This window comes from Myodes glareolus, chromosome 9, assembly GCF_982192425.1.
Source record: "Myodes glareolus chromosome 9, mMyoGla1.1, whole genome shotgun sequence".
In the NCBI taxonomy this organism is placed as follows: Eukaryota; Metazoa; Chordata; class Mammalia; order Rodentia; family Cricetidae; genus Myodes; species Myodes glareolus.
In genome coordinates this window covers 91255848-91282170 of record NC_142034.1, presented here as the reverse complement: position 1 = coordinate 91282170, position 26323 = coordinate 91255848, and the positions used below count along the sequence as shown (strand labels likewise).

General features: G+C 43.9%; 1 protein-coding gene across 5 annotated transcripts in view; it reads left to right on the top strand.

The window, feature by feature from the left end:
- Fbxw11 (F-box and WD repeat domain containing 11) overlaps positions 1 to 24394 on the top strand; it is a 103285-nt gene extending 78891 nt beyond the window's left edge. For all 5 annotated transcript variants that reach the window (XM_085694843.2, XM_085694842.2, XM_085694841.2 and 2 more), the window contains 10 exons: positions 629 to 815; positions 2269 to 2359; positions 9911 to 10048; positions 11176 to 11294; positions 12916 to 13165; positions 16394 to 16512; positions 17257 to 17367; positions 18207 to 18285; positions 20328 to 20513; positions 22138 to 24394. In XM_085694843.2, the coding sequence (XP_085550969.1) occupies positions 629 to 815; positions 2269 to 2359; positions 9911 to 10048; positions 11176 to 11294; positions 12916 to 13165; positions 16394 to 16512; positions 17257 to 17367; positions 18207 to 18285; positions 20328 to 20489 (1256 nt within the window). In that variant the 3' untranslated portion in view covers positions 20490 to 20513; positions 22138 to 24394. The remainder of the gene's footprint in view (positions 1 to 628; positions 816 to 2268; positions 2360 to 9910; positions 10049 to 11175; positions 11295 to 12915; positions 13166 to 16393; positions 16513 to 17256; positions 17368 to 18206; positions 18286 to 20327; positions 20514 to 22137) is intronic.
- The last annotated feature ends 1929 nt before the right edge of the window (positions 24395 to 26323 follow it).

Below are 26323 nucleotides of genomic sequence, written 5' to 3'. Positions count from 1 at the left end.
CCTCAGGTCAGCATCTCAGCGGGCTCTCGTGGCTCACCTGTCTGTGGGTTGTTTAACTCAGTCCTAAAGTGAGTACGCACATGGCTGTTGCTTTTGAGGGTTTTTACCCATCTGCTCACAACAGAGAGTAGTTCTCCAGCAGAGGGAGATGAGAGGATTTTAATTCTAATTCTTCATATGTCTTAAAAAATGGGTCAGTCTCACCTTTTGGCTCCTGTAGCTATTGAGGACTCACGGTGGAATGTGGTTTATTGGAAGAGACCGTGAGTAAAAGCAACAAGCACAGGTTTTGAAGCAAGGAATCTTGAGTTCCCCTTGTGGCTTCACTACAGAGCACAGCCTGAGAACTTCCCTTCTTGTGCCTTAGCTGTAACTTCGGAGAACCATTGGCTTGTGAGGGTTTGGCAGGAAAATGGGGAAGGAAAAAAAATTCTCAAAATTCTGAGAAAGAACTGTCCCAGGGCAGCTTTTACACTAAAGCACCTGCTGTCGGCTGCGGCTGCACCTGTTTATGAGCTGTTCTCTTGGGTGTTTCCCCTGCCTCAGGGTTACTCATTTTTTACTCTAATAAGGGCTGTTCTGTGTCCTCTGCCCTGCCCATTCTTTGCATTGCTTTTCTGTTTTGTAGAGCAAGGCCTAGATCACATAGCAGAAAACATCCTCTCCTACCTGGATGCCAGGTCCCTGTGTGCAGCAGAGCTGGTGTGTAAGGAATGGCAGCGAGTGATCTCAGAAGGGATGCTATGGAAGAAGCTGATTGAGAGGATGGTGCGCACTGACCCTCTCTGGAAGGGCCTCTCAGAAAGAAGAGGGTGGTAAGTATGGAGTGCTTGTTTAGGAACATTTCCCTTGGTGTATAGTCAGCTTGCTTGCTCAAGGCAATTCTGTTTGTGAATGTGTCAGTCTGTTTAAACAAGGAGGAAAATGATTAGTCAAGACTGGTTAGAGCTGTTAGAATCCCCCCTTCTGACACGTATGCGTTTGTTATTGTAAAGTTGGGTACCTCAAATGGGTGATTCATTCTTTTTTTTTTAAGCTGTGAATTTATGCTTTTTCAAAACTCAGGCAATAATCCTATTGCAATGTGAGAGCTGGGGCTGGAGAGATGGCTCAGTTGTTGAGAACATTCGCTGCTTATTCAGAGAACCTTGGTTCAATTCCTGGAATCTACTTGACAGCTCACAACTGTCTGGTGCTCCATTTCCAGAGGATCTGATGCCCTCTTCTAGCCTCCATGGGCACCAGGCACGCATGTAGTGCACAGACATACTTGCAAGCCAAACCCCCATACATAAAACAATTTTTAAAGGAAAACTTGAGTGTCAAGTAGTGCTATTTGCTTTTGTAATTACTGGGGATGAAACCTTGGGGCTCATTCATGGTAGGCAACTAACTGCTCTGCCGCTGAGCAGTACCACTAACCTGAGCTGTCACTTCACTGTTTATTACTGCTCATGGGGAAGAATGGAAGCACAGCCATAGGGTTTTCCAAGAAAGTCTGGGAGCTTAAATGCAGCTTGATAATTCTGTGTATTATCAGTGCCATGGCTCAGTCAACACAGAGAACGAGCTACAGAGAGAGGCACAGGACTGGGAAGAGTGAGGGTGGGGCTGCATTTTCTTTATGGGAGGAAGTTTAATGTGGAATAAGACTTCCCCTAAGCTTCATTAGCACTTATGCATGTGGGTGCAGTATAACTTGTAGAAAAGAGAACAAGAAAGGCTTAGGTTTTAGGGAATGAGGAAGGACTGAGTGTGGCTAATGGACTTGAGTAATGAAAAAGGATACTGGGCTGATAGTTTCCTTGATGCTAAGTCTGGTATGGAGCTTTCATTTTTTGTAGTGGATAAGAGCATAAAAATATATTTGATAGTGGAAGTGTAAAATCCAGTGTGAAGGTCCACAGCTTCAGAGTGCCTATTGTAATTTTTGAGATGCTCATTAAGATGTATGTATAGACTTTGCAAGTGGTTAATTTTATTGTGTTTTATTTGCGAGTTTTTACTAATAAAGTTTATAGGGGAAAAATAGCCCTAGAATGAAAGCTTAATTATTTGTGTGACGGCACTCAGAAAACAAAAACCAGCATCATGCCAGAACTACATTGTCTCTACCATGGGAACTGCAGTTTGTCAGGAACCCTGCTTTGAACTGTTAACTTTCAGTGCAAGAGAAGACATTGAGCATGGGCTGTCCTGGTGAGCATGGGCAGATACAATCTGCTCTTTTGTGTGCAAGGATGTAACATCTGTTTGTTTTCATTCCAGGGATCAGTACCTGTTTAAAAACAGACCTACAGATGGCCCTCCCAATTCATTTTATAGATCATTATACCCAAAGATTATCCAGGACATAGAGGTAACTGTTTCATTTAATTGTTTTGTATCCTTTGGGGTCTTGTTCTCTACTTTCTATATTGTTTTAAAGGTCCTTTTGTTCTAAACTCATGGAACTCATTTTTTTTTTTTAAATTGAGCTTTGAAAATCAATGTCACAGTGGTACTCTGTGGCTCTTCTTCAGAGCCAGTCATGTCTTTTTATAGAAATACAGCTCTTTTCAGAAACACGAAATGCTTCTGTAAGGCTGCCAATTAATTAAAACCTTAATCCAAGATAAAGTATATTCTAATTTGATAAATTTTCCACAATCCAAGGCCCAGTATTGTAGGTCAACACACTTTTATATTTTGAGCCATCATTGTAGAAGGCATGCTTGCAGTCACCTCTCTAAGTCAGGCACAGCTTTTCATAAAAATGGCTCAGACTTGTGTTCTAAGCAGTGGGGAAATGGGCCTTGGAAAGCAGGTTATGCTTTGGGTCCCCTGTGGAACTGACTGTAATGTCAGCGACCAGCAGAGATCTGTGTGCACTTGCCGAGGAACGTTAGCAGGGATGGGTGCCGTTGGTGTGCTCCAGTGCAGTTTTATGACTTAGCTCTTTTCCGTGAACCAGGAAAGACATGCACAGGTACTTCTCATTAACTCTTTCACATGTGTTCTTGCCTGTTCTTGGTTACTTCACTATTTCCTCTTTGGCAGAAAAGTTTAGCTTTCGTTGGGCAATGCTGTATCTCCCATAAAGTTACAGCTGGTTTTCAGAATGTGAGGTAATCCTCTCCTCCAGGTGATGAACATAAAAGTTATTGTGCCAGAATTAGTTAATGGAGAATCATGTGCCTTTGTAGAGATCATCCCCTGTCTCTTCTTAGGCAGATGCGAACTAATGGAGCCATCCCATTAATGGTGCATCTGTGTGTGACTAGATATCATTCTTTAAAAGAGAAACTCTTTCTAAAATGAACTAAAAACTAACCTTTTAGGGAGGGCTCAATAATTTAAAACCACTGCCAGATAAAGTTAAGAAATTAATTGACCTGTTGTTCAAAACTTGGACTGATGTCCTGCAGTGCTTAGCGGACTGTCGTCATAGTGTAGTGTTTGTGCATGTCAACAGGAAGGGCTGCTCTAGGTAGGTGCACCCGACGTCTCGGAAATGCCTTTCTGCTCTTTGGCCGGGGGAAGCTGTTGATAGAAACTGTCTGACTTTTCTTGAGTGGTCTCAAGAAGGCATTCCTTTTGAGGGGTGGCTGTTTAAAGCCAATTATTAATGAACAGGGACTCTGGAGAACCTTTATCAGGTTGAGTTTTGGTGATGGAGATTATTTTATTTAGTCACCATGACTACCGTTATAATTGACAGTGTGACAGCAGTTACCATAACTATTTCCTCAGACTGAAATAATACTTTAGAGCTAGCAGAGAAGGCAGCTGTGATGGGAAATGGGGCCATTGGGGGAAACACTGTTTGACACAAAACCTCTGCATCACGGTGGTCTTCCCAGTGGTTCTTAAAGTGTGGTTTGGGAAAACCCACTGACTGGCCACAAGAGTCTCCTCCAGATTTTTGTGGCTAAGTTTCTTAGTATGAAGGATGACGCTACTCACTAATAGTAATAGTGACAGAAGCAGTGTACCACTCATAGAGCACTTACTTGTACCAGATACTTTGTTTAGCAGTTTATAGCATATTTTCTTATTAAATAGCCTAGACAGCCTGAAAGTAGGTCAAGTCCATACTGAAAATTTCAGAAAGAAGGGCTGGCAAGGTAAACTCTTACCCTGGATCACAGTAAGTGGTACAGTTCACAGCCATCCACATACTCTTAACATACATGGTGAGCGGGAGTGTCCATAGCCATCCACATACTCTCTGGCCTGTCAGGGCAGACATGTACATGAAAGTTCTTCCCTCTTGTGGTCCATAGATGACAATGTGAGGCACACAGATGAGTTTGGCCTTGTCCATGTGACTGCTGTGAAAGCTTCATCTGTAGGGCACCATGATTGTCTCCTCTGTAGTCTACCATGGATTGTGCTAGGGGAATTACATGGATAATTGCAATAATTTTACAATGCCCACCCATGCCATATCCCTATCTGTAATAAAAAGAAACTGGAAGTTTTACAACGTGTTACGTAGAAGAGGTGGGCTTTTAGCTGAGGTCTGTCTAGCCCTAGGCTTACAGTTAGTTTTTAAACCCCCCCCCCCCCCCATTTTCAAAGTAGACTATCCAGGAAGTGAAGGAGGAGAAAGGCATGTTTTATTCCTGTAGACTTTCATCTTCCTCCCAGTGTGTGGATGCTCAATATCTTGCCTGCTGGTCACGCTAACTGTTGGGCTGTGAACTAAGATGAAAGTCCTTAGCCTTGCTGTGGAAGGTTCTTAGGTAGAGCACCAGAACGTCAGATGAGTGCTCCCTTCCCTTGCACAGGCTCTTCTCCCCTTTACACTCCACAGAGAGGCACGTCTGTGACAGCACTTTGGCTTTTTCCTCTCCTCTATTTTGACAACTTGCCGAGTCCTGAAATACATCCATTCTCAGCCTGGGCTCTGATGAGCACAAAGGAAAAGTGTTTCTCTCTGAACTTTGTCTTCCTTATCTAGTTACCAGAAACTGGCTATATTTTAAGGAAAAATAGACAACCTGGCTTTGTGTGGCTAGCTGCTGCTGTCAGAAGACGGTGAAGCGAGACTCAGAGACTATGGAGAATAGCTGACACTCTGCAAAGGCTCCTCTCTTCTGGGTGTTCTTGCCACACAAGGGGTTTACGGGGCCTCTAAATTGAGAAGGAACTCCTGGCAAACCTGAGGTTTGTCCCACCAAGAGGCAGTCATACCCTGCTGCACTATCTAGAGTCCTAGTCAGTGCTATTTTCAGGGCAGTTCACTGTGTACTGCAAGGTGCTTGGTTGGAATGGTTGCGCTTAACTCCCAGAACTGGCATCCTGACTCCCCTCACCCTCTCCACGCCACACTCCCAAACGCAGTCTTACATGCATTGAACTTGGTTTTTCTTTTCTGCCATTTCAGAGAAGGGACTCTTTATATTGACTGGGTAAGTGGCTTTAAAGCACTCTCCTTGGAGCTGACCATAGGGAAAATCACGGTGTGTTGTATCACACCTTTTAATAAACCACATTTCATTCAGGGAAAGTGGAAGGCTTTTTTGTGGTTTGCAAACTTGATATTAACATTGTCCTGACTAGAAAATGCTGAAACTTGCCCACCCACCCAGTCATGTTTAGGCTTCTAAAAATAATGTTATTCCTCCATACTCAGACATCTGTTTTCACTCTGTTGCCAATTTAAATGCCTCTGTATACTCTGTGTATCATGGCTACTTTCCCAGTATTTTGAAATTTTGGGCAGGGTAAGGGGATTTTACAAGTTCTCTAACACGTGAAATTCTCTTCTACAGTAGCTGTACCACGTGATAACTCATGGCATGGCAGGTATTGGAGAGGACACCTGTGTGACTGGCTTTATTGCTTCTCTTCTCAGATAATTACTGAGTTCTATCTGAGGATTGAGCCACCTTGCTGGGCCCACTACGAAATGTAGGCTACCAGCAACACATAGCAGCCTAGACCAACACAATAATTCCTCCAATTTGGGGAGACCCTCTCTTTAATTAAAAACCCACTGTTTTTGGCAGTGTTCCCAATAGGCTGTGGTAAGCGCATCACATTTTATCTTATGTGGTCCCTTTGTTATTTGGGGGAACAGATTCTCCTGGTCTGCTGCATGGAGGTGGAAGCCAGTGCACAGTCAGTACCTCTGGCCAAGGCTGTCATTTGACTTGGGTCATTTCTACCACCAAGGGCTGCCAGGCTTGAAGGTCTAGTTTTTGTGAAAACCTGGTTTATAAGGATTAAAAAAACCAGTTGAGGTTGTCAGGCACGGTGGCAGTGTTCTGGGTAGGCATAATCATGAGCAGGTGCTGCTTTTGTGTGTGGGTGGCCTGCAGAACTAAGGAGAGGCGCCCAGGAGTGCCCTTGGTGGCTACATGGCTGTCAGAGGCTTCCTGTTGGGTTCCAATAAGCTATATTTGACTTAGACAGAAAGTAGGGTGTCTGGTGGTGCATGTGTGAAGTCCTGTCCTCCCTAACTCTCTCTCTGAGGGTCAGAAGTAGATGGGACAGCTCAGCTTTAAGACTTTGCCCAGGTCTTTCAGGAACTGATTCAGCTCTACGTAACCATGTATTATCATCCTGGCTTCTCTCCCTCATCTGTCTGTTGTGTCCTCGGTGTGTTAGATACAGTTAAACATTATGGTCAGCTCACCCAATTCTAGAAAACACCTTGAAGAGTAGTGGGAAAGTGTGTAAGGAGTTTTCTCATTTCCTCTATTTCCACGAGCAGTGCTTTTTTCCCCTTTAAACGCTCATGTGATATAAATGTACTTTCACTATTCCTTGAAATACAAAGTAAAGCCTATTTAGATTCACACTACTTTAAAGCAGGGCCTGGTCTACACAGAGCGTGCTTTGGGTTCAGGTAGAATCACACACCCTCTGTCAACTCTGTGCCTCTATAAGGATGTCACCTGAACATGAGTGACCACTACCCAAAGTCACTGACTAGGCTAGGAGTAGGCACTCCTTAGTAGTATGTCTGGCTTCCTAGATCAGCATTTCCTTGGAATTGTTAGCATGCTGAGGTAGCCAGTTGCTATCCAAAAAATACACTTATTTCTCTAGGTGTTTCTAAACATTAGGTTTGTGTTAAACATTTAATTTATTTAAAATTGGGTTAAATAAGTTTTTATACTCTTTACCCCTTTAAAAAGTTGCTCATAGAGACGAATTGATAACCTGTCTTGAAAGATGTTGTACAGTATGTATGTGTGTGTGTGGGGGGGTGAGTTAGTTTTCCTGGTTTTGACATTTTCCCACCCACTAGGGATGATGTGTGGCCTAGGAAGTCCTGATGGTAACAGGTGGACACAAAAGCTTTCCTACACTGCTGTTGTCTCCATTGGGGCGGAACATGCTGTCCCACTTGTCCTGTACTGGTCTTTGAATACCTAGATAGTATCAGGACCATTGCTAAACACAAGGGTCACACATTTGTGACCTTTGTGGTGTATACTTGCCCTTTAAAGTACACATGTATTAATATAAATGTTATTAGCTCCAACTCTCCATTTCTTTCTCTATAAAAATGTGGGCAGTGGCTTGGTGGTGGTGCCGCTGCCTAACTTTAATCCCAGTACTTGGGAGACAGAAACAGGCAATCTCTGAGTTTAAGACCAGCCTGGTCTATATACAAAGCAAGTTCCAGAATAGCATGACTGTTCCAGAGAAACCTGGTCTTCAAAACAACAACAAAAATACGCCCCCCCCAAACTTACCAACATTTATATCATGTTCATTATTAAAGGCCATCCAGAAATGACTTAAAGTATACAGGAAGACATGCCTACATATATGAAAATATTATACTATTTAATTGGGTATTATCCCAGTACTTGGGAGGCTGAGGCAAGAAGATTGAGTTTAGTGAGGAGTACCTTTCAAAAAACAAAACAAAAAAAAAGAACATACACAAACAAAGAAATTATGCTGTTTTACATAGTTATGCTATTTTACAAAATCTACACCCATAGATTTTTAGTATCTGCTGGGTTGTAGAGCCACTTCCCTATGGATGTATACTGAGGGATGACCGTGTATTAAAACAGGACAGTGTTAGAAAGCATAGTGCCTGCCCTGGAACAGTCAGTGAATGCTAGCATTTTAAAGAGTGAATGAAATCTTCAAAGTAAGAGGCATTGTGGCTTATTGGGTATCAGGAGAACCGGCAATTAGACCTTCATTGTGAATAAAGGTGAGATTTATCTTCTTCAGTACAGCAAGCAGTTATGTTTTAGCTACTTAGAAATCATCTTTCAAACCGAACTTAAAGTCAAATGTGGACAGCTATTGTTCCTGTTGTCTGCTGGTTTCAAAGGCTAAGAATCCAGACTGGCTAGACTTAGTAGAGGCTTATGCCTTTTAGGCTAGGCCTTCTGGTGGATACCCTCTTTGAGCTGGACCAGGGTCTCAGGCCAAAGGTGCCTTTGGTGGCCCTTAGGTCCTGCATCCAGAGTTTGTATCATTTGTTTGGCATGGACACCCCTCTGAATTGTTAGTGATATATTTGTGTTCTGTGTTCTCTGCCTAAGAGCTAGGACCATCCTTTTTATACTAGCGATTATGTTCCTAGCAGAATCCTGGGCTGATCACAACTGGGTTTGATTTCTAAGTTACTGTTTTTGTGATCTTAGACAAGTTAAATTGTTTCCTTATTTATAAAAGGAAAACAGTGAGAAATACTACTAAGATTATTGGCATAATCTTTAGCCAAATAAATTTAGTTCAGAATGTAGATGTTCCTCAGTGTACCATGAGATTACAGCTGATAAACCCGTGGTAGTTAAATAGTATAGGTCAAAATGTGTTTAACATGTTTGTAATTGCACTATAGATTCCAGTTGCTTTCCTCTTGAAATCTTGTGGCAGATTATGGCTTGCTGCTGTCATCCAGCATCCAAGTGGCTAGCCAGGGAAATGATCAAAATTCAAAATACAGTTTCTGTTGACTGTGTATTGCTTTTGCATTACAATGCCAAGAAAAAAAGTTAAGCCTAACTGCTGAAAGGGAGGGAGGGAGGGAGGGAGAGAAGCGCGAGAGAGTTGGGGTTGAGACAGGTAGGATCTTACTGTGAAGCTCTGGTAGGCCTTGAATGTGCTGTCTTGTGCCTCAGCTTCCCCAGTTCTGGAGTACAAGTGTTTACCCTCACCACTGGCTTGATGCCTCCTTGGAATACAGCATGCATCCTTGATCTTTTACTCCTCAGTTATGGGAATATGCTAACAGCTCATCAAACAGTGCATGGAACCTGGAGCTAAAGTATCTCATGTTTATTGTTGTTGTTGTTTTGGGGTTTGTTGTTTTTGTTTTCCTTTGGTTTTTCAAGACGGGATTTCTCTGTGTAGCTCTGGCTGTCCTGGAACATGCTCTATAGCCCAGACTGGCCCCCAACTCCAAGATCGGCCTGCCTCCGCCTCCCAGATGCTGGGATTAAAGGCGTGTGCACCACTAGGCAAAGTATTCCATTCTTATTAAAGTGATTTCAGTCTGGCTGGAGCTTAAATGTGCCAGTGCAGTTAGTGATCTGTGGTTGGCAGGTACTAGCCAGTGGTCAGATGACTCTTGAGTTTGCCGTGTAGGTTGTGAGGATAGGGCTTAGCAACGGGACAGTCTTTTGCCAAGTATTTTAATTGGTATTAGGGAGTAACTCAGTGAGATAATATTTATTTATATCTTGGGGGCAAATGATGTTCTTTAAACATACTGAATTCTGTCTAGTCCTTTTCAGAAATAACCCAGAACTCCCTGGAAATCCTATGACAGCTGTCAGGTAGGCAGGGAGGGTTTCAGAAGAAATGTTGTTGGCTAATGTCTCACTAGGAAAAGAGCAAAATTGGGGTGTCGGTGGTATTCTGCTTCTGGAAGCAACACCAGGATGTGAAATCTAACAGAACAGTTGACTCACAGAACCCACCTCTTGTCTCCTTTCTCCAGACCATAGAATCAAATTGGCGGTGTGGACGGCACAACTTGCAGAGGATCCAGTGCCGCTCTGAAAATAGTAAAGGTGTCTACTGTTTGCAGTACGATGATGACAAGATCATCAGTGGCCTCCGAGACAACTCAATCAAGGCGAGTTACTGACTCAGTTTAGAGTGGTGCTCAGGGTTGAAGTGCTGGTGTGGGGTGGCCTCTGCTACTGTGTATAGATAGATTTCTATCTGTTCTCAGGGCCAGCAGCTCTCCTGTCATTCAGAAGCACCAGAGACGGCATCTCCTGGTCTCACCTCACTCGTCCCTCCTGGGAATGAGCACATTCACGTTGATGCTCTCTGTTTGTTTATGTTTATGATCTCCTCAGATTTCCTTGTCCTGCCCCCGAGATCACCCTTTCACACCCCCATGCTCAGGAATCCAGTGGTCTTCCCATCTGTCTTCATTCATATCTATAATAAAGGATTCTTTCTTCCTGCCCTCCTTCCCTCTGTCTCTCCACCCCTCCCTCCTTTTAGCATTTCCTATTAGTGCATCTACATAACACATAAGAAACTTTTGAAACTTGACGTCTTATACTCAGTAACAGGTGCTTTTAATTTCACTCTCTTGCTTTGTTTAGTAATGTATTCAAAGTAGCATTCTATGTTACTGGGTACATCACAGTGTGCTAATTCATTTAGTTCTCGAGGTATTCATGCTGCTTATGACTTCTCAGGATTGTGAATGAAGCCTCTGGAAATACATGCATGCAGGGAACATAAGTGCATTTCACCTGTGTGAGTGGAAACCTGATTCTTAAGTGTTTAACTTTGTAATGAAATATTGTATTTTCTTATTAAGAACTCTTGATAATTTTTGGGGGGTTTTCAGGGAACAGACACTCCATTTAAAAAAAAAAAGTTTTGAAGCTATCAGGGGTATGCATTTTGAGATGATCTTAGTAGAGGCTGTCACATGATTTACCAGAGAGTGAGCTGACTCTTCCCAGATTTTATTTTTTATTTTTTTTAAAAAATCCCCTTTATAAAGCCACTGATTGAATGAATATGGTAGCTAAGTGTTCACCTAAGCAAAGCTTCGTGTCTATTCTGGAAGCTAGGTATTGCCCCGGTTCTGTTTCCTCTTGTTATTTTCTATCTGTTTGATACTCATCTTGTCCTACACCCTGTGTGCATTCTCTATGATTTAGAGTGCAAGGTGCACGAGAACTTTGGTATAAAGTGTCTGCTCTAATTCCCCTGATGGTTATCTTGCCTCAATAGATCTGGGATAAAACCAGTCTGGAATGTTTGAAAGTGCTAACGGGACACACGGGGTCTGTCCTCTGCCTCCAGTATGATGAGCGAGTCATTGTAACTGGTTCTTCAGATTCAACGGTGAGGTGAGTGGTCTGCCTTCATTCTCTGATCTCAAAGACCTTTCCTGAGGAGACAGAGATGCATTTTCAGGAATTTTTGCATGCATGTACACACGCACGTACACGTGCACACACACACACACCTACATATATACACACATGCTACTCTGTACATATTTTTACTTGTTGTAAATCAAAACTATTTTTTGATGGAGACGTGTTAAACAATTAGTCCAGAAGGCTGAGATTTTATAAAAGTGTCCTCTTCCTTTTCCTGTGTCTGTAGAGATGGCAGTATTCTTCAATAAAATCAAACTGTTTATATTAGCTTGCCTCCTATTCTTAGGAGCCTGCTATCCAAAGCAGGAGAAAAAGTCAGTTGTTCTTGGAGTGTGAAGGGTACAGAAACTGAAAGAATCAGGCAATTTGTAGACCCCTGGGAAAGTGAGGACCGAGAGCCAGAGATGATGTATTTGATTATGATGTCTGCTTGAGTCCTCTTAGACATTGTCTTCATCTCTGCAGGTGTATTAAAAAACTGAGAGATTACATTTCCTTGGAGTCACATAACCAGTACATGTTTAAACCTTGAGTTTAGGTCACTCATAACTTTATTTATGTGAATGGCAGAAGCTTTAGTTTTTAGTTGCCACTCCAGGGCAGAGTGGAAAAGACATTACAGAAGGGAGCGGTGACTGGTAGTTGGGTATCCTGACTAAAACGGGAGCATTGCTGAGATGTGCTCCTCGGCTCCTGGGAGAGCACACCTCCCTGTACCTGATGATAGTCCAGCAGAACAAAGGGGCATCATCATGTAGTGAAGTTTGAGAGGGAACGAGGAACAGAAAGGAGCAGTTCATCTCAGCCGACTCAGAGGCTTGGTAGGATTGCGTATTCACAGGCATTTGGAGGAGACAGGGCAGTTGTCAGTCGATCCCTGGCTTCTGTGATGTTCCCTTTCTGCTACTTGTCTCATGTTACACTGTCACACTCTGCTTAACCCTGCCCACAGCGCAGCTACTCTCCATGCCCTCATTTGGCCTCTAGGCTGCTGCTTTGTCACAAGACACTGCTCAGCCTTCAAGGTCATCTTCTGCTTCATGTCAGGGTATCCCTTAGGATGTTGGGACTCTTTGCATGTCTCAAGTGTCAGATAAGTCAAATAAAAATTACTTTGAAATGCCCCAACTTAGTTTGCAGATAATAAGCAATAGGTTCCTCAGCATGCCAGAGGCCAATGAAAACCTTCAGCTTGGGATCACCCTGGGCTCTTCATTTGTCAAAGTCACTGAAAGCCTACTGACTGGAAGGATCTTTGTCACCTGTGCAGACCTGAAGCCATCCCTCAGTTAATTACACTGAGTGAGATAAACCTGAGCCCGCCAGATTTAGCTTCCTTCCTAAAGGCACCTTAGCTGTTGTGAGCAGCAAGGAGGCCGCTGCCCAGGCTCTGTTGCATACTGTGGATATGCATGCTGTATGCTATGCTCCTGGCTGTGGGGTTCTGCTGTTAGCAGTCTGGCGGAATATACTTGGGGCACAGGGATTCTGCTGGTGGCATGCACTAGGTACACTAAGTGTGAGACTGAACCTAGGCTTCACCTTTCTCCGGCTCTCAGTGCCACAACTTTCTGTTCTCTTCCAGAGTCTGGGATGTGAACACGGGTGAAGTTCTCAACACACTCATCCATCACAATGAAGCTGTACTGCACTTACGCTTCAGCAATGGACTGATGGTGACTTGTTCCAAGGACCGTTCCATTGCTGTATGGGACATGGCTTCTGCCACTGATATCACTTTACGCCGTGTCCTGGTTGGCCACCGTGCTGCTGTCAATGTAGTAGACTTTGATGATAAGTACATTGTGTCTGCCTCTGGAGACAGGACCATTAAAGTGAGTGTGTCTGCAGTGTTCGCCCTGACCCTTTCCATCTGTAAACAGCAGAGAATAGGCAGAGGTGGCTCCCCCTGGGTGGCAAGGTCTAATCTTTGTGTACTCTCATGAGATCCTCCCATTTCACATGCTTCTGGAGCCACAGACAAGACAAGAAGAAAAAAGTCATTGGTCCCAATAGAAAACAGTTGCCTATTTAATGAAATGACATTGTTGGTTTTTCTGTGTAAGAGATTTTGACAGTCCCAGAACTCAGTCTGTAGACCAGGCTGGCCTTGAACTCAGAGATCCACCTGCCTCTGCTTCCCTAGTGCTGGGAGTAAAGGCGCGTACCACCACTACCTGGCTGTTAGTCACCTTTTTAAGGGACAGAGACTAAGCTGAGCATGCTGTATGTGGAGGAGCTTTACGTCATTCCCTCACTTACACCACCACTACCGCGGCACTTTATTAGGGTGAGCATCTGTTTCACAAACATAGCTCAAACTGGTCCTGTGGAGCTTAGGTTTGGTTTATTCTTTTCTGAGAGCTTGCTATTGTATAGGCCCTGGTTAGATGCTAGGCAAAGAAGGATGAACAAGACATGTCCATGTCTTCAAGAAGCTAAGCTGGGGGCTGGGACAGATGAAAGGCAAAATGTGGCCAGCAATTGTAGACTAAGATGTATGGGAAATTCAGTTCTGATTCCCTTATCTGTGTTAACTTATTTAAAGTTTAGCTATCACTGTGTGTGTGTGTGTGTGTGTGTGTGTGTGTGTGTGTGTGCGCGTGCATGCATATATATATACATATATATATATATACTCATGATTAAATTGATTCATTAACAATTTCAGTATGGTTCATACTGACCATTTTCACCCTGTCTCCTGCTTTCCTATTCTCCATTTTCCCATAGATCTCTTTCCCATTTTCGTCTCTGTTCATTTTGTTCTGTGATCCACCGAGTTTGACCAGTGTTGACTGGGGACTGTGGGTTTAGAGTTGTCTGTTGGAGCCTAGTGGGCTCAGAGGTGGGTGCACAGCTACAGACAGTGACTCCCCCTCCTTCTCAGAATCTATCAGTAGCCAGTAGTTCATCAGTAAGGCCTCATAAGATCCTTCCAGATTTCTTACATATTTATTAATAGCTTTATTGTCTATAATTTCCATACCTGAAGATTTGCCTTTTCCAAATGTAATATTAGCGCATTTACATCTTTGTATAACATTACCCCAGCCTAGTTTGTAAACACTACAGCACTAAATATGCAAGAGAGTCAACCACATGTTCCTGACATTCAGCATTCTACCCTCTGTCTCTGAATTTGCCTATTCTAGACATTTCATGTAAATGGAATCCTATACACTGTGGTCCTTTGTATCTGGCTTTCTCATGTAACATAGGGTTTAACACAGACCAGTGCTTTGTTGCTTCTGATGGCCAAATGTGTCTTCACTCTAAGCAAATGACACTTTGTTTCCCCCTTATGTGCTGGTGCACTGTTGTTTGTTTCCCTTTGCTGGCAATATAAATGATGTTGCTGTAAACATTTGCCCATTCCTCTGCACATTCTTTTAGTTCTCTTAATTGATTAACATCCCAGGGAACTGCCAAATGGTTTTCCAGTGTCACTGTCTCATATTATAGTCCTGCTAGCATAAGGCTTTGTGCTGGTTTTAAGAATGTTTTAGCCAGGTGTTAGTGGCACATGCCTTTAATCCCAGCACTCAGGAGGCAGAGGTAGGTGGATCTCTGTGAGTTCGAGGCCAGCTAGTTTTACAGAGCTAGTTCCAGGACAGTGTCAGCTAGGGCTTTTACATGGAGAAACCCTGTCTTGAAAAACAAACAAACAAATAAGTAAGCAAACAAACAACGTTCTAGTGACTGGTACTGGGCAGTGCTCTGTGCTCTGGTAACTTGTCCCACAGATCATGGGCCGTATCACATCAAAACTTAGGTGTCTGGAAGCTGAACCAGTAGATTTTGTGTGCATTAACTTAACCACATCACAGTCAGGACAAGAGCAGCCCCTGACAGTCAGGAGCACTTGGACCTAATTAGAAGACACCTCTGTGGTGAGATCACCAACACTTGTTCGGGTCTTGTATGTCGCTCTTGTGTACTGCAGGAGTATCTGCAGTTTGGCTTGCACTCTTTGGTGGCTAGTGGTGTCTTACTGGCCACTATGTACTTGCTCTGGATAATGTGTTTAAATCTTAAGCCCATTTAAAAACTTAGTTTTATTTTTCTGGTTGAGTTATAATTTTTTAAAAAAGTTTTTTTTTAAATACCTTGGAAATGAGCTCTTTAATCAGATAAATGATTTTGCTTTTTCACTTTGTTGACCATCCTTGGAATCACAAATAACTTTAATATTGATGATATTTTTTGTGTGTTGTGTGTGCTTTTGTTGTTATACCTAAGAAACCATTGCCCGACACTAGAGATTTACTCTTTGTTCCTCCTCCCCGAGGGTTGTATAAATTTCAGCTCTTCCATTGAGACCTTTGATCTATTTTGAATTAAATTTTTGTATATGGCATGGGCTTGGGGGTAACTCCATTTGAAGGGGATGGGCTTAGAAATACCTGCTCATTCCACTGAGCTGCAAATGCAGCTGGCTCACCAGCTCAGAAACTCCAGTGACTGTGTCTTCTTGTTTGGCTCATCACATGGTAAGTGTGCCTGTGAACATCTCTGCATATTACAGGCAGATTCACAAGAGGGGAGTATTTATTTCATGTATGGAATGTTAGGAGTCACGTGGCAAAATATATGGTGCTACTCCAGAAACTGATGAGGATACAGACGTTGAAGATTTTGTATGTCAGTACATGAAGTGTGACATGTGAGCTAGTGTGAAAACAGAATCTGACATAGACTTTCCTCCACACAAAAATACCTGCGCCTTCTAGATGTTGTCTTTGTGAAAATCTCAAAGTTTAGAGACTCCTAAACTCCCCTGTATTTCATTCCAGTTTCATTACCCACAGCCAGGAAAGCTTGCGCTGTCCAGTTTTTACCTAGCCATTGTTAGCCAAGAAGAAAGTTTATGGCCAGTCATTTGGGATCATTCTTGGATCCCACTGCCTCCACTATGCAATCACACTGTCTTTAAGCTTGCCATCCTTCTGCCTCAGCCTCCTGAATGCTAGGATTGTAGAATACATCTCCCTGCCCAGCTCTCTCAAGGTATCTTGTGGCAGAATTTGGTGTCTTCTAACAGCGCTGCTGTCTGTCCACAGGTGTGGAGCACGAGCACTTGTGAGTTTGTTCGCACTCTGAATGGGCATAAGCGGGGTATCGCCTGTTTGCAGTACAGAGACCGGCTGGTTGTTAGTGGATCATCAGATAACACCATCCGGTGCGTAGAAATTGATATTGGTTTATTTGTTTATTTACTTATTTATTTATTACAAAAAAACCTCATCAGTAGGAAACAAAACCGAAAGAGTCTCTTTCTACAGAATTAGAACACATATGAGTTTATATCCTATGTATTATGCACAGGAGAAGGCTTGGTGTGGCCAGTGGTTTGGTTTTCTGAGACACTGCACACCCAGCGAGTCTGATACACAGCCCTTAGGAACCAAGCAACTCTGATATCTAACACACACAAACACTACTGAGCTTCGTCATTATTTGAAGACAGACCACTGGGACTAGAGTTCCTGCCTCTGTGTGATCTCCTTGTCCTTCCTTGGTGTACATGCTTTCTTCCTTTCCTGCCCCAAGTTCATGTCTTGTCAAGGAAAGCTCTTCCGAAGCCACCAAGCTCTGGATTTATCAACTGAGATACCAAAAGAATTCCCAGGCACTTAGCATAATTGAAATAGCTATGTTGAGTTGATTTTTTAAAAAAGTCTTTTAAAAGTTTCAAATTACATAAAATATAACATAAAGTGAGGCTTCTGCCTAAATTAGTGCTGAAAGCACAAATGTTAGAACTCGGTTTAGCTGTATGTATGTGATATGAGCCAGGAGTAAGATGAGAATATGGAATTCAAGGAGAATGAAAAGTCTTACCCGTATGAAACAGGTGTACAGACGTGGGGAAGGCGTGAGTCACGTGGGATTTTGTTTCATGGATGACTGCTTCTTGTTTAAGGCTATGGGATATTGAATGTGGTGCCTGTCTAAGAGTCCTAGAGGGGCACGAAGAATTGGTCCGATGCATCCGTTTTGATAACAAGAGGATTGTCAGCGGTGCCTATGATGGGTATGTGTTTAGTCTGCACATGCATGACTGTAGTCTTGTCAGGAACAAAACTGTTGTCTATTAATAAAGAACTCTATGCGTGCTGGACTCTGTGTGAGAAAGATCTGACATACCAGTGGGTCGGGTGAGGATGCCCAGGGCCAGAAAGTTGAAGTAAAGCTTGCCTCAGTCACACCATAGCCAGGCACTTGAGTTCTAGCTTATGGTCTAACTATCGCCAGAAATAGAAAGAGTAGTTGAGGGTGCTTGCTGCACAAGCTTGGCAACCTGAGTTCAACCTGGAACCCCTGGTGAAGGAGAGCACTCACTCTACACCCGTGTGCATGTGACCATGCATGTACATACACACAGGGAATTAAACCACCTTAATTATAAATAAACCAGGAACACCATTACCCTCCCCTGCTTGAACTTAGTCATATATTTCCTCTTTTCTCTTTTGTTCTCAAGGACAAATGGAGCCTATAAGCCCCAGTCCTGCATTATATATGCTTGATCACTGGGCATTAGTGCCCATCTAAACATTTCATTTGGAGAAAGACATTCTAGGGATCTCATACTCAGTTACCCAAGTAATGAATTTTGTGACATAGATATCTAGTTAGGAACCCAAAGTCCTCTGCCTGTTTATCTCCTTAACAGTAATATCCCTTTGAAGTTTCAGGAACTCTTGGAAAGTTTCCCCAAAATCAGGCACTCAAAATCTAAGTTCAGAAACTTAGAAACATCAGCATGTTGCTCACCGGGTTTGGTGGAGACTCAGATGCACGCTGGCTTGTCATGGATATGTAGACAATGTTAACTTTTGCATTAATCCCAGTCTCATTTTTCCCTTGTAGGAAGATTAAAGTCTGGGACTTGCAAGCTGCTCTTGACCCTCGGGCCCCAGCAAGCACGTTGTGTCTGCGTACCTTGGTGGTATGTGATTTGTTGGGATGGATGGGGATACCCAGGAAAGCTTGTAAGCTTGTGTCTTGTACCATGCTTTCAGGGAATCATGGGTAATTTTGACCAAGGAATATAGCATCTTTATTAGTATAATAAAGGGTCCTCTGGAGGTGGGCTGGCACCCTCATGTAGCTTGGCGGAGTCTTCAGTATACGGCTGTGTTGCTTTTTATTTTTTACTTTGTTATTTTGTTTGTTTGGTTTGGTTTGGTTTGGTTTGATTTTTCAAGACAGGGTTTCTCTGTATCTTTGGAGCCTGTCCGGAACTTGCTCTGTGGACCAGGCTGGCATCAAACTCACAAGAGATCTGCCTGTCTCAGCCTCCCAAGTGCTGGGATTGAAGGTGTGCGCCACCACCGCCCGGCCCCGTGTTACATTTGTGCTGCTAAGGTAGAATCTATCATCCCCTTGTGGTACATGCACTATTGTTTTGCCACATAGGGACACTTTAATTTTTAAAGTTTATTTTGAATTAATAAATAATTGTGTATTGTTAAAGTATATAGTGTGATATTTTGGCCTATTAATGATGAGTTCATCAATTTTAATTTATGAGCCCATCAATTTTAATTTCTTTGTGGCAGAAATATTAAAAATCTGTTTTTAAACCAAGTGTGGTAGCTCAGACCTGTAATCTCAGTTTTTGGGAGGTAGAGGCAGGAGAATCAGGAGTTATCCTTGGCTATATAGTGAGTTTGAGGCCAGCCTGGGATACATAAGACTCTGTCTCCCACCTGCAAAAACAAAAACAAACAAAAAAAGCAAAGCTACTCTTCATAAATTCTGAAGTACACAACACTTTGCTTTTTGCTATGGTCACACAGTAATTCAGTGGCTGATTAACAGGGGTTCTTGCACTCTAACCAAAACTTTGGACCCTTTGAACATTGAATTCGACCCATCTTTCTTGCTCCATCTAGGTTTCTCCCATCTCCCACTCTGGTATCCTCTTTTTTGTCTCATTTCTGTGAGAATCCATGGTTTGTGGAATTCTTATCTGTCTGTGCCTGGCCTATTGTACTAACTTAATGACCTCCAAGTGATTACTCATTCATGTCAGTGCAGATAGCAGAATAGCTTGGTTGTTTTAAGACCAAATTAGTGCTTTATTTTGATATGTCAGTCTTTTGTAATGTTATCAAAGCTGTTGATATCTAATACTGATTCTGTTAGATTTTTTGAGAAGACATCTGAAAACAGTGATGGGCTTTCCGTGAAAATGTTGTGAATGTTTTGCTTACTTGAGTGTGCATTCACCTTGTGTGCCTGTTGGATCCCAGGAACTATAGTTATGGAGCTTGTGAGCCACCATATAGGTGCTGGGAACTGAGTCTGGGTCCTCTGTAAGAGTAACTACTACTGAGCATTCGCTCTAGCTCCAGCAGTAGTGTTTTCATTTTCTTATTTCCTGTATGGACTAGACCAGACAGGCAGAACTGCAGTGGGCCACTCTTGCTTTCACCATGAGTGTTGATGTCTGCTGTGGTTCTTAGTTATGGTTAAAAAGATATTTAGATATAGATATATAGATATAGTGTCTGGGTGGTGGTGGCACACACCTTTAATCCCAGCACCCGCAAGCAGAGGCAGGTGATCTCTGTGAGTTTGAGGCCATTTGGTCTACAAAGCAAGTTCTAAGCCAGCCAGGGCTGTTACACAGAGAAACCCTATCTTGAATCCCCCCCCCCAAAAAAAATTATAGCAACTTCACCCTTCTGATTTTACAGTGTATCCTGAGTGGATAACTCTGACGGCCTCTGAGGTGATCACGTAGCTTTTCTTCTGTGACACATTACTGGTCATAATATAAGACATAATGTTTGTAATTTAAAAAGAAAAGAAAAACCTAGAAGGCAAAGCAAAGCTTGTTCTCAGAAAGGGCACAGCTCAGTGTCTGGGAAGCCATGCAGGAAGCTCGGATACATGCTGGCTTTTCAGCTGGAGCTGGAGCTGGAGCCTGGCTCTGGGGTGGGGCTGTAAGGACGCACTGCTCAGCAAGCTGCTCTTTTGCAGGAACACTCTGGACGTGTGTTTCGGCTGCAGTTTGATGAGTTTCAGATCATCAGCAGTTCTCACGATGACACTATTTTGATTTGGGATTTCTTAAACGTGCCTCCCAGTGCCCAGAATGAGACACGCTCTCCCTCTAGAACCTACACCTACATCTCCAGATAGCGGTCTGCACTTTGGCCCAATCTGGTGAGTGTGCTAAAACCCTAGCCCTGTCTGGGCTCTTCAAGGCCTTGCTTGTGGGCTTTCCCTTCCTTCTGGGAATTCCCTGGTGATGTGAACAAGCCTCTTCTGGACCTAGCAGGTGAGATCCGGGTGGTTCCACGATAGAACCCTGCACACCTTGGGCTTTCCCATCAGCGTTAACAGGTGAGGAATGTGGTTGCTGTCTTAAAAACTGGCTCCCTAAGTGATTTCCAAAATGCTCATGGCCATTATGCACCAGGACAACTTCAGCTTTGATTTTTGAGTGCAGGAATCAACCTTTTTTCCCTAGACCCTAGGTTCTGTGACAGACAGACAGGTGCCATGTGCACACACAAGGACAGTCCAGATTTCTCTTCTTCCCACCACCACAGTCCACTCTTCATTGCTATCTCCGAAAGGAGAGATCACTGAAGTGTGCTGTGAGCCTTGAAAGCCATCCTTCATGGTGAGGGTCGCAGGTGCTTTGGGAAGCAAGTCCTTTGCTCTAGTTACAGAGCCATTACACTGTTGGTGACAGAATATGCTCACCAATATGCTTAGTTTAGAAGCATGAAGGATGGCCCACTTGCTCACATCCCAGATACCCATAACTACTGAGAGCAGCATTCCCAACTTGAAGATTGCCAGGGGCCACTGGATTCTGTGCAAATCACACTTCGTAGACTTAATACCTACCCATATTTCTATGATTATATGTATATCAAGACTTGTGGTTGAAATTCTCTTAATTTAAAAACATTAATTAATTCTTTGTAGCTTTTTACTAGTATTTTCTTTTTTATTAAAAAGTACAAAACATCCATGTATAAAATTGAGACATTGTGGGGATGGAAAGATTGAGAACTAATACTAAGTCACCCAAAGTCCCATCATTTCAGATATTCTTTAGTCAAGATTCTGAGTCCCGTAAGTGACTCTGGGCTAACACACTGTGGCCAAGCACTGAATTTACCTGTTGTATGCTTTGTTTTTTGTGCCACTCCAGGCCAAAAATAGTTCTTATATTTTAAACACTTGAAAAATATCAAAAAGAAAACTTGATGTCATGTAAAAACCTCCATAAAGTCAGTTCGATTGGAGCGTAGCTGTGCTCATTTGTCACATTTACTGTGGCTGTGTCTGTGCTTCAGAGGCAGAATTGAGTAGTTGGGACAAAGCCTGTAACATGTCAGCCAAGCCCTGTGGAGCCTTTTCAGAATCAAGAATCTTACCACCAGTGGCAGATCTGTGCTGCCCTGGACGACTCACTCTGACCAGTAGTGCTGGTTGAAGGAACAGCTCTGATCCTAAGTGACTGCCAGGAATGGTGGGCTGCTGACACCTGCTGTGTGTTTGGCGGGGGGGGGAGGCCATCAGCAGGAATCTGAGAGCCACTCAGATGTTTACTGCTCCTGGTCTCCCATGTGTTAACACTGTGTCTGCCTAAACAGCCAGTTTCTCCCTCGCTACTTCCTCTTGGAAGATTCTTTGTAAGTCCATTGAAAAATCCACCTGGCAGAATCTGAAATCTTCAGAGCGTGGCCTCCCTCCCTTTCTTTCTTGAGCCTGCCCTCTGTGTCTCTCCCATGTCCTGTCCAATTAATGTCTGTTCTCCTTTCTTCTCCAGGGTTTCCTGATCTTGAACTACTGGCTACATGGCTACACATGCCTAAGGGAGTTCGTTCACAGCTGAATTCTGGGGCTGGAATTGGTTCTAGATGCTGGGTAGACACAAAGCAGCCCCACTCTTCAAGCCCCAACATTTCCCACCGCCGCCCCCGGCTCTACTTGTAGAAGGACAGCTCAGCTTACCAGCTGCAAGTAGAGCAGCAGCTCATGTCCCTCCCTTCAGTGAAGAACCCAACGCTTCCGATGCACGTGTTCACGGGAAGGACACATGGCCTGTTCTTCAGAAGCAGAGCGACCGTCCGGAGAAGTCTTGTCTCTAATTTACATCGCTTTGCACCTTGGTTTGGTACTAAAGTCAGCATTGCATTCTTGGTGAATGTTGGGTGTTCAGGGCTTTCCTCTCCAGCAGCAGCAGCAGCTTCTCCTTAGACCCTCAGGCCACTGTATTCTGACGTGCATAGGAATGTGTCGGACAATGGACAGCTCTGGATTATTTTAGGATTTTTATGATTTCACTTTCTTTCTGTACCAGTTTCTTTTAATTTAAAGAATAAGCGAGTTATATTGCCTCTCCACAGGTAATGTAGCTGTTTTCTTTTATTAACTGTTCTCTGTTCCCTCATTATTTCTTCGTATTTGGTAGAGTAACACCTTTATCCACGTGCTTGCCTCCTAATTTAAAACACTGTCCCGCATGTAGATATAATGTACATAACAATTGCCGTGCCGGCCTGCAGCAGAGACACTGCTGCGGAGTGTGTTACTAGCGCAGGTGGGCGGGGCCCTGCTCCAGGGTTGCTGTGATCCTAGAGCTGTCCTGCAGTATTCACCCGCCCTTCCTTTGTCTTCTGTGTGCTGTGCTTTCCCATGGGACTGCAGGAGTCTAACACGATGTTACTTGCTTTGTGGCATCTGCAGTGGACAGGTATCTGTGCGGTCTCCATGTCACTGTTCTTTTCCTCATATGTACCCTTCCTGAGAGCTGGGGGTCATCACTTCATCATGGTGATCCTTGGCTTTTCTGTCCAGCATCCTTCTCTGTGGCAGTAACCCTGAGACAGGGAGAAGGCAGCCCCGTTGACGGGGCTCCTGGCTTGGGGCTCCCTGCACTCTGTTGGAGGCTGCTGAGTTAGAGCCTGCGGAGCAGGTCAGCTGTTCAGAGCCCGCGTTGAGGTCATGGCACTCATATGTGGAGCACAGCCTCAGGCCCCGTCAGCTCTGCTGTCACTCAGCACCTCAGTCCTCAGAGCTCCCGGCTGAGAGAGACACAGACAGGACATTGATTGACATGATTTCCCTCTTTCAAGATTAGGTTTTGATTTGCCCCTCACCATTGTTTCCAAAGATGAAGGAATGTCAGTTCCCTTTAAAGGACCAACCAGCCCTCCCTGTGGATGGAGCCTCTTCCCATGGAAGCACACTCTAGGAGCCCTGGCATTGTGACGGCTGTGGGCTCTGTGTGTTGGTGATTTGTTTACTGGGTTGGTGATGCTTTTTAGATGTTGGTTTCTTTTCTTTCTTTCTTTTTCTTGTTTGTTTTGATACATCGTTCCTCACATGCTTCTACATTTGTTTCTGAGAGGTGGGGGCTCAAATATATCGAAAGAAGGTCCCTGTCCTTAAGGGGGGGTGTGCGCACTCCACCTCACAGCTCTTCATCCGTTTGACAGGATGCCCAGGGGAGAGGGAGAGGGGAGGAAGTGAGTTCTGAACAATTGGACTTTTCTGTTGTTTTTGCATGTTAAATATAGAAGTTCCTGTCGATCCTTGGGAGATCATGGCCTTCAAATATGCACACGACCTTTGAATTGTGCCTACTAAATTATAGCAGGGGACTTGGGTACCCAAGGAATTCCAATTTCTGGGATTACGGTAGTAATTCCCAGTTGTACTCTGGACTTTATTTTGCTAACCGTAATTGAGCAACTGTAAATTACTGCTATATTAATGTGTTAAAGCACTGGGGTAGTCTAATTCTAACTGGTAATTAATTATGTTTGCCAATTATCTGTTTGAAATAAATATGTGTCTGAACAGCTATTGAAACTGTTAAATTGTACAGATATTATCATGACGGCTTTGTACTGTGGAATGTGCTTAATAAAAAAAGTTTGACCTTTGTCCAGTAAATTGCTAAGTAATGTCAGTAAATCAAGATGAGTATTATGCCGTACACCTGACCTGGCTTCATGGCGATTGTGACTTCAGCTACTGATTCAAAGCCAATACTCTCAATAAAGTGTTGCAGTACTCCACTCTTCTGTTACATTTCTCAGAAAAACAGTTTTGTGCTGTCAGGAATTAAGCGACATACCTAAAGGTGGATTTTCAAGGTCGTCTGGTCTATAAGGCAAAGCTGAAGGTGGTGTTTCTGGCCTGTGGAATTCCTCACCTCTGCTCTCCCAGAAAGCCTCAAGAGCTGAGGGCCCCTCGCCAGCAGATGGGCGTTGCGGGTCTGTCTGCCTCATTTCTTCACGAGATCTGTGAAGTAGGAAGTGGCCCCAAGTACTTCCAGGTGAGAGGATCCTTCCTCTTGAAATGGTGCAGGAAGTGAGCTGGCTGTGAGAGTGGGCTTTCCCAATGAAACGGAAGAGCATTTGGATGACCTTATCACTTGAGCTTGGATGAGAAAACTAATTTACAACCCGCCCTTCCCCCTCTGTGGTGATCACCCCATGCCATTCTTGTTCAGTGGCTTAGTGTTTGGTTATAAGAATATATCTTTTTGCCAGTTCAATTGAAAGTGGAGATTGGGTTGTTTCTTGCCCAACTGTTAAATACAAGTAAGCCGTTCCCTATGGTTTGGGCTAGTTCTTAGGAACAGCAAGGGATAAACTCTCAGTGTGGTTTGGGGGTGGAGTGGGAGGGTGGAATAGCAGCTTGGATCTTGTACTGGATAGTTTCATGTCAACTTGACACAAGTTAAAGTCATTTGAGAGGGGGAACGTCAATTAAGAACATGCCTCCAACATGCCTCCCTAAGATCGGGCTGCAGGCAAGCCTGTAGGGCATTTTCTTAATTAGTGATTGGTGGGGGAGGGTCCAGCCCACTGCGGGTGGTCCTCCCAGCAAGCCAGGGGAAGCAAACCATAAGCAGCACTCCTCCACGGCCTCTGCACCAGCTCCTGCCTCCAGGATCCTGCCCTGTGTGAGTTCCTGTCCTGACTTCCCTCAGTGATGAACAGCAATGCAGAAGTGTAAGTAGAATAAACTCTTTCCCAACTTAGGTTTTGGCCATGATGTTTATTTGCAGCAGTAGAAACCCTAACTAAGACAGATCCTGGCCTCTTTTTTTCTCCCAGAGCTGGTAAAGACTCCCTTCCTCCCTGCTTTCATCCTTCTTCCTGTGCTGGGGTTTGAGGGTCTCGTACCCCTCAACTGCCATCAGAGATGAGCTGCCCTGCCATTCCAGCCTGCTTGTCCTCTAAGTAGTAAAGATTCCCACCAGCCATTTGGCGGGCTCACGATCCTTCTCCCTGTTAGCTGCTGGGCTTTTCTGGTTAGGGTCATTGCTGCCTGTCAGGAAGGCACAAGACAAGATGACTCCAGGAATGCAGACCCAGCGATGCCAGAGTTTCAAGGTTTCAAGGTAACCCGGAAATCTAGACCATCTCTCCCAACTTCCAGAAGCACTTATTTTTAAGATGCAGGCGCATCTCTGAGTTTGAGGCCAGCCTGGTCTACAAAGTGAGTTCCAAGACAGCCAGAACTGTTACACAGAGAAACCCTGTCTTAGGGGGTAAAACGATGTCTTTTTATTTTGTATGTGAGCATTTTGTCTGTCTTGGTTTCTGTCATCGTGATAAAACACCATGGTCAAAAGCAACTTGGGGGAAGGGCTTAGGCCTGGAGGCAGGAAGTGAAACCAAAGCCATGGGGATTGCTGCTTACTGGCTTGCCCTTGCTGGCTTGTTCAGTCTATTTTCTTCTACCAGGACCATCAGCCTATGATATCCCTGCTCACAGTGGGCTGGGCACTCACACGTCAATCTTTAATCAAGAACATGCCCTAGAGGCTTGCCTGTAGTCAGGTAATATGGAGTGGAGACATTTTCCCAACTGAGGTTCCCTCCTTTCATATGAGTGTCAAGGTGATAAAACTAGCCAGCGCCCCCTGCCTGTATGTAGGTCTGTGCGCCAAGTTATGCAGTGCCTGCAGAGGCCAGAAGAAGGAGCTGGGTTGC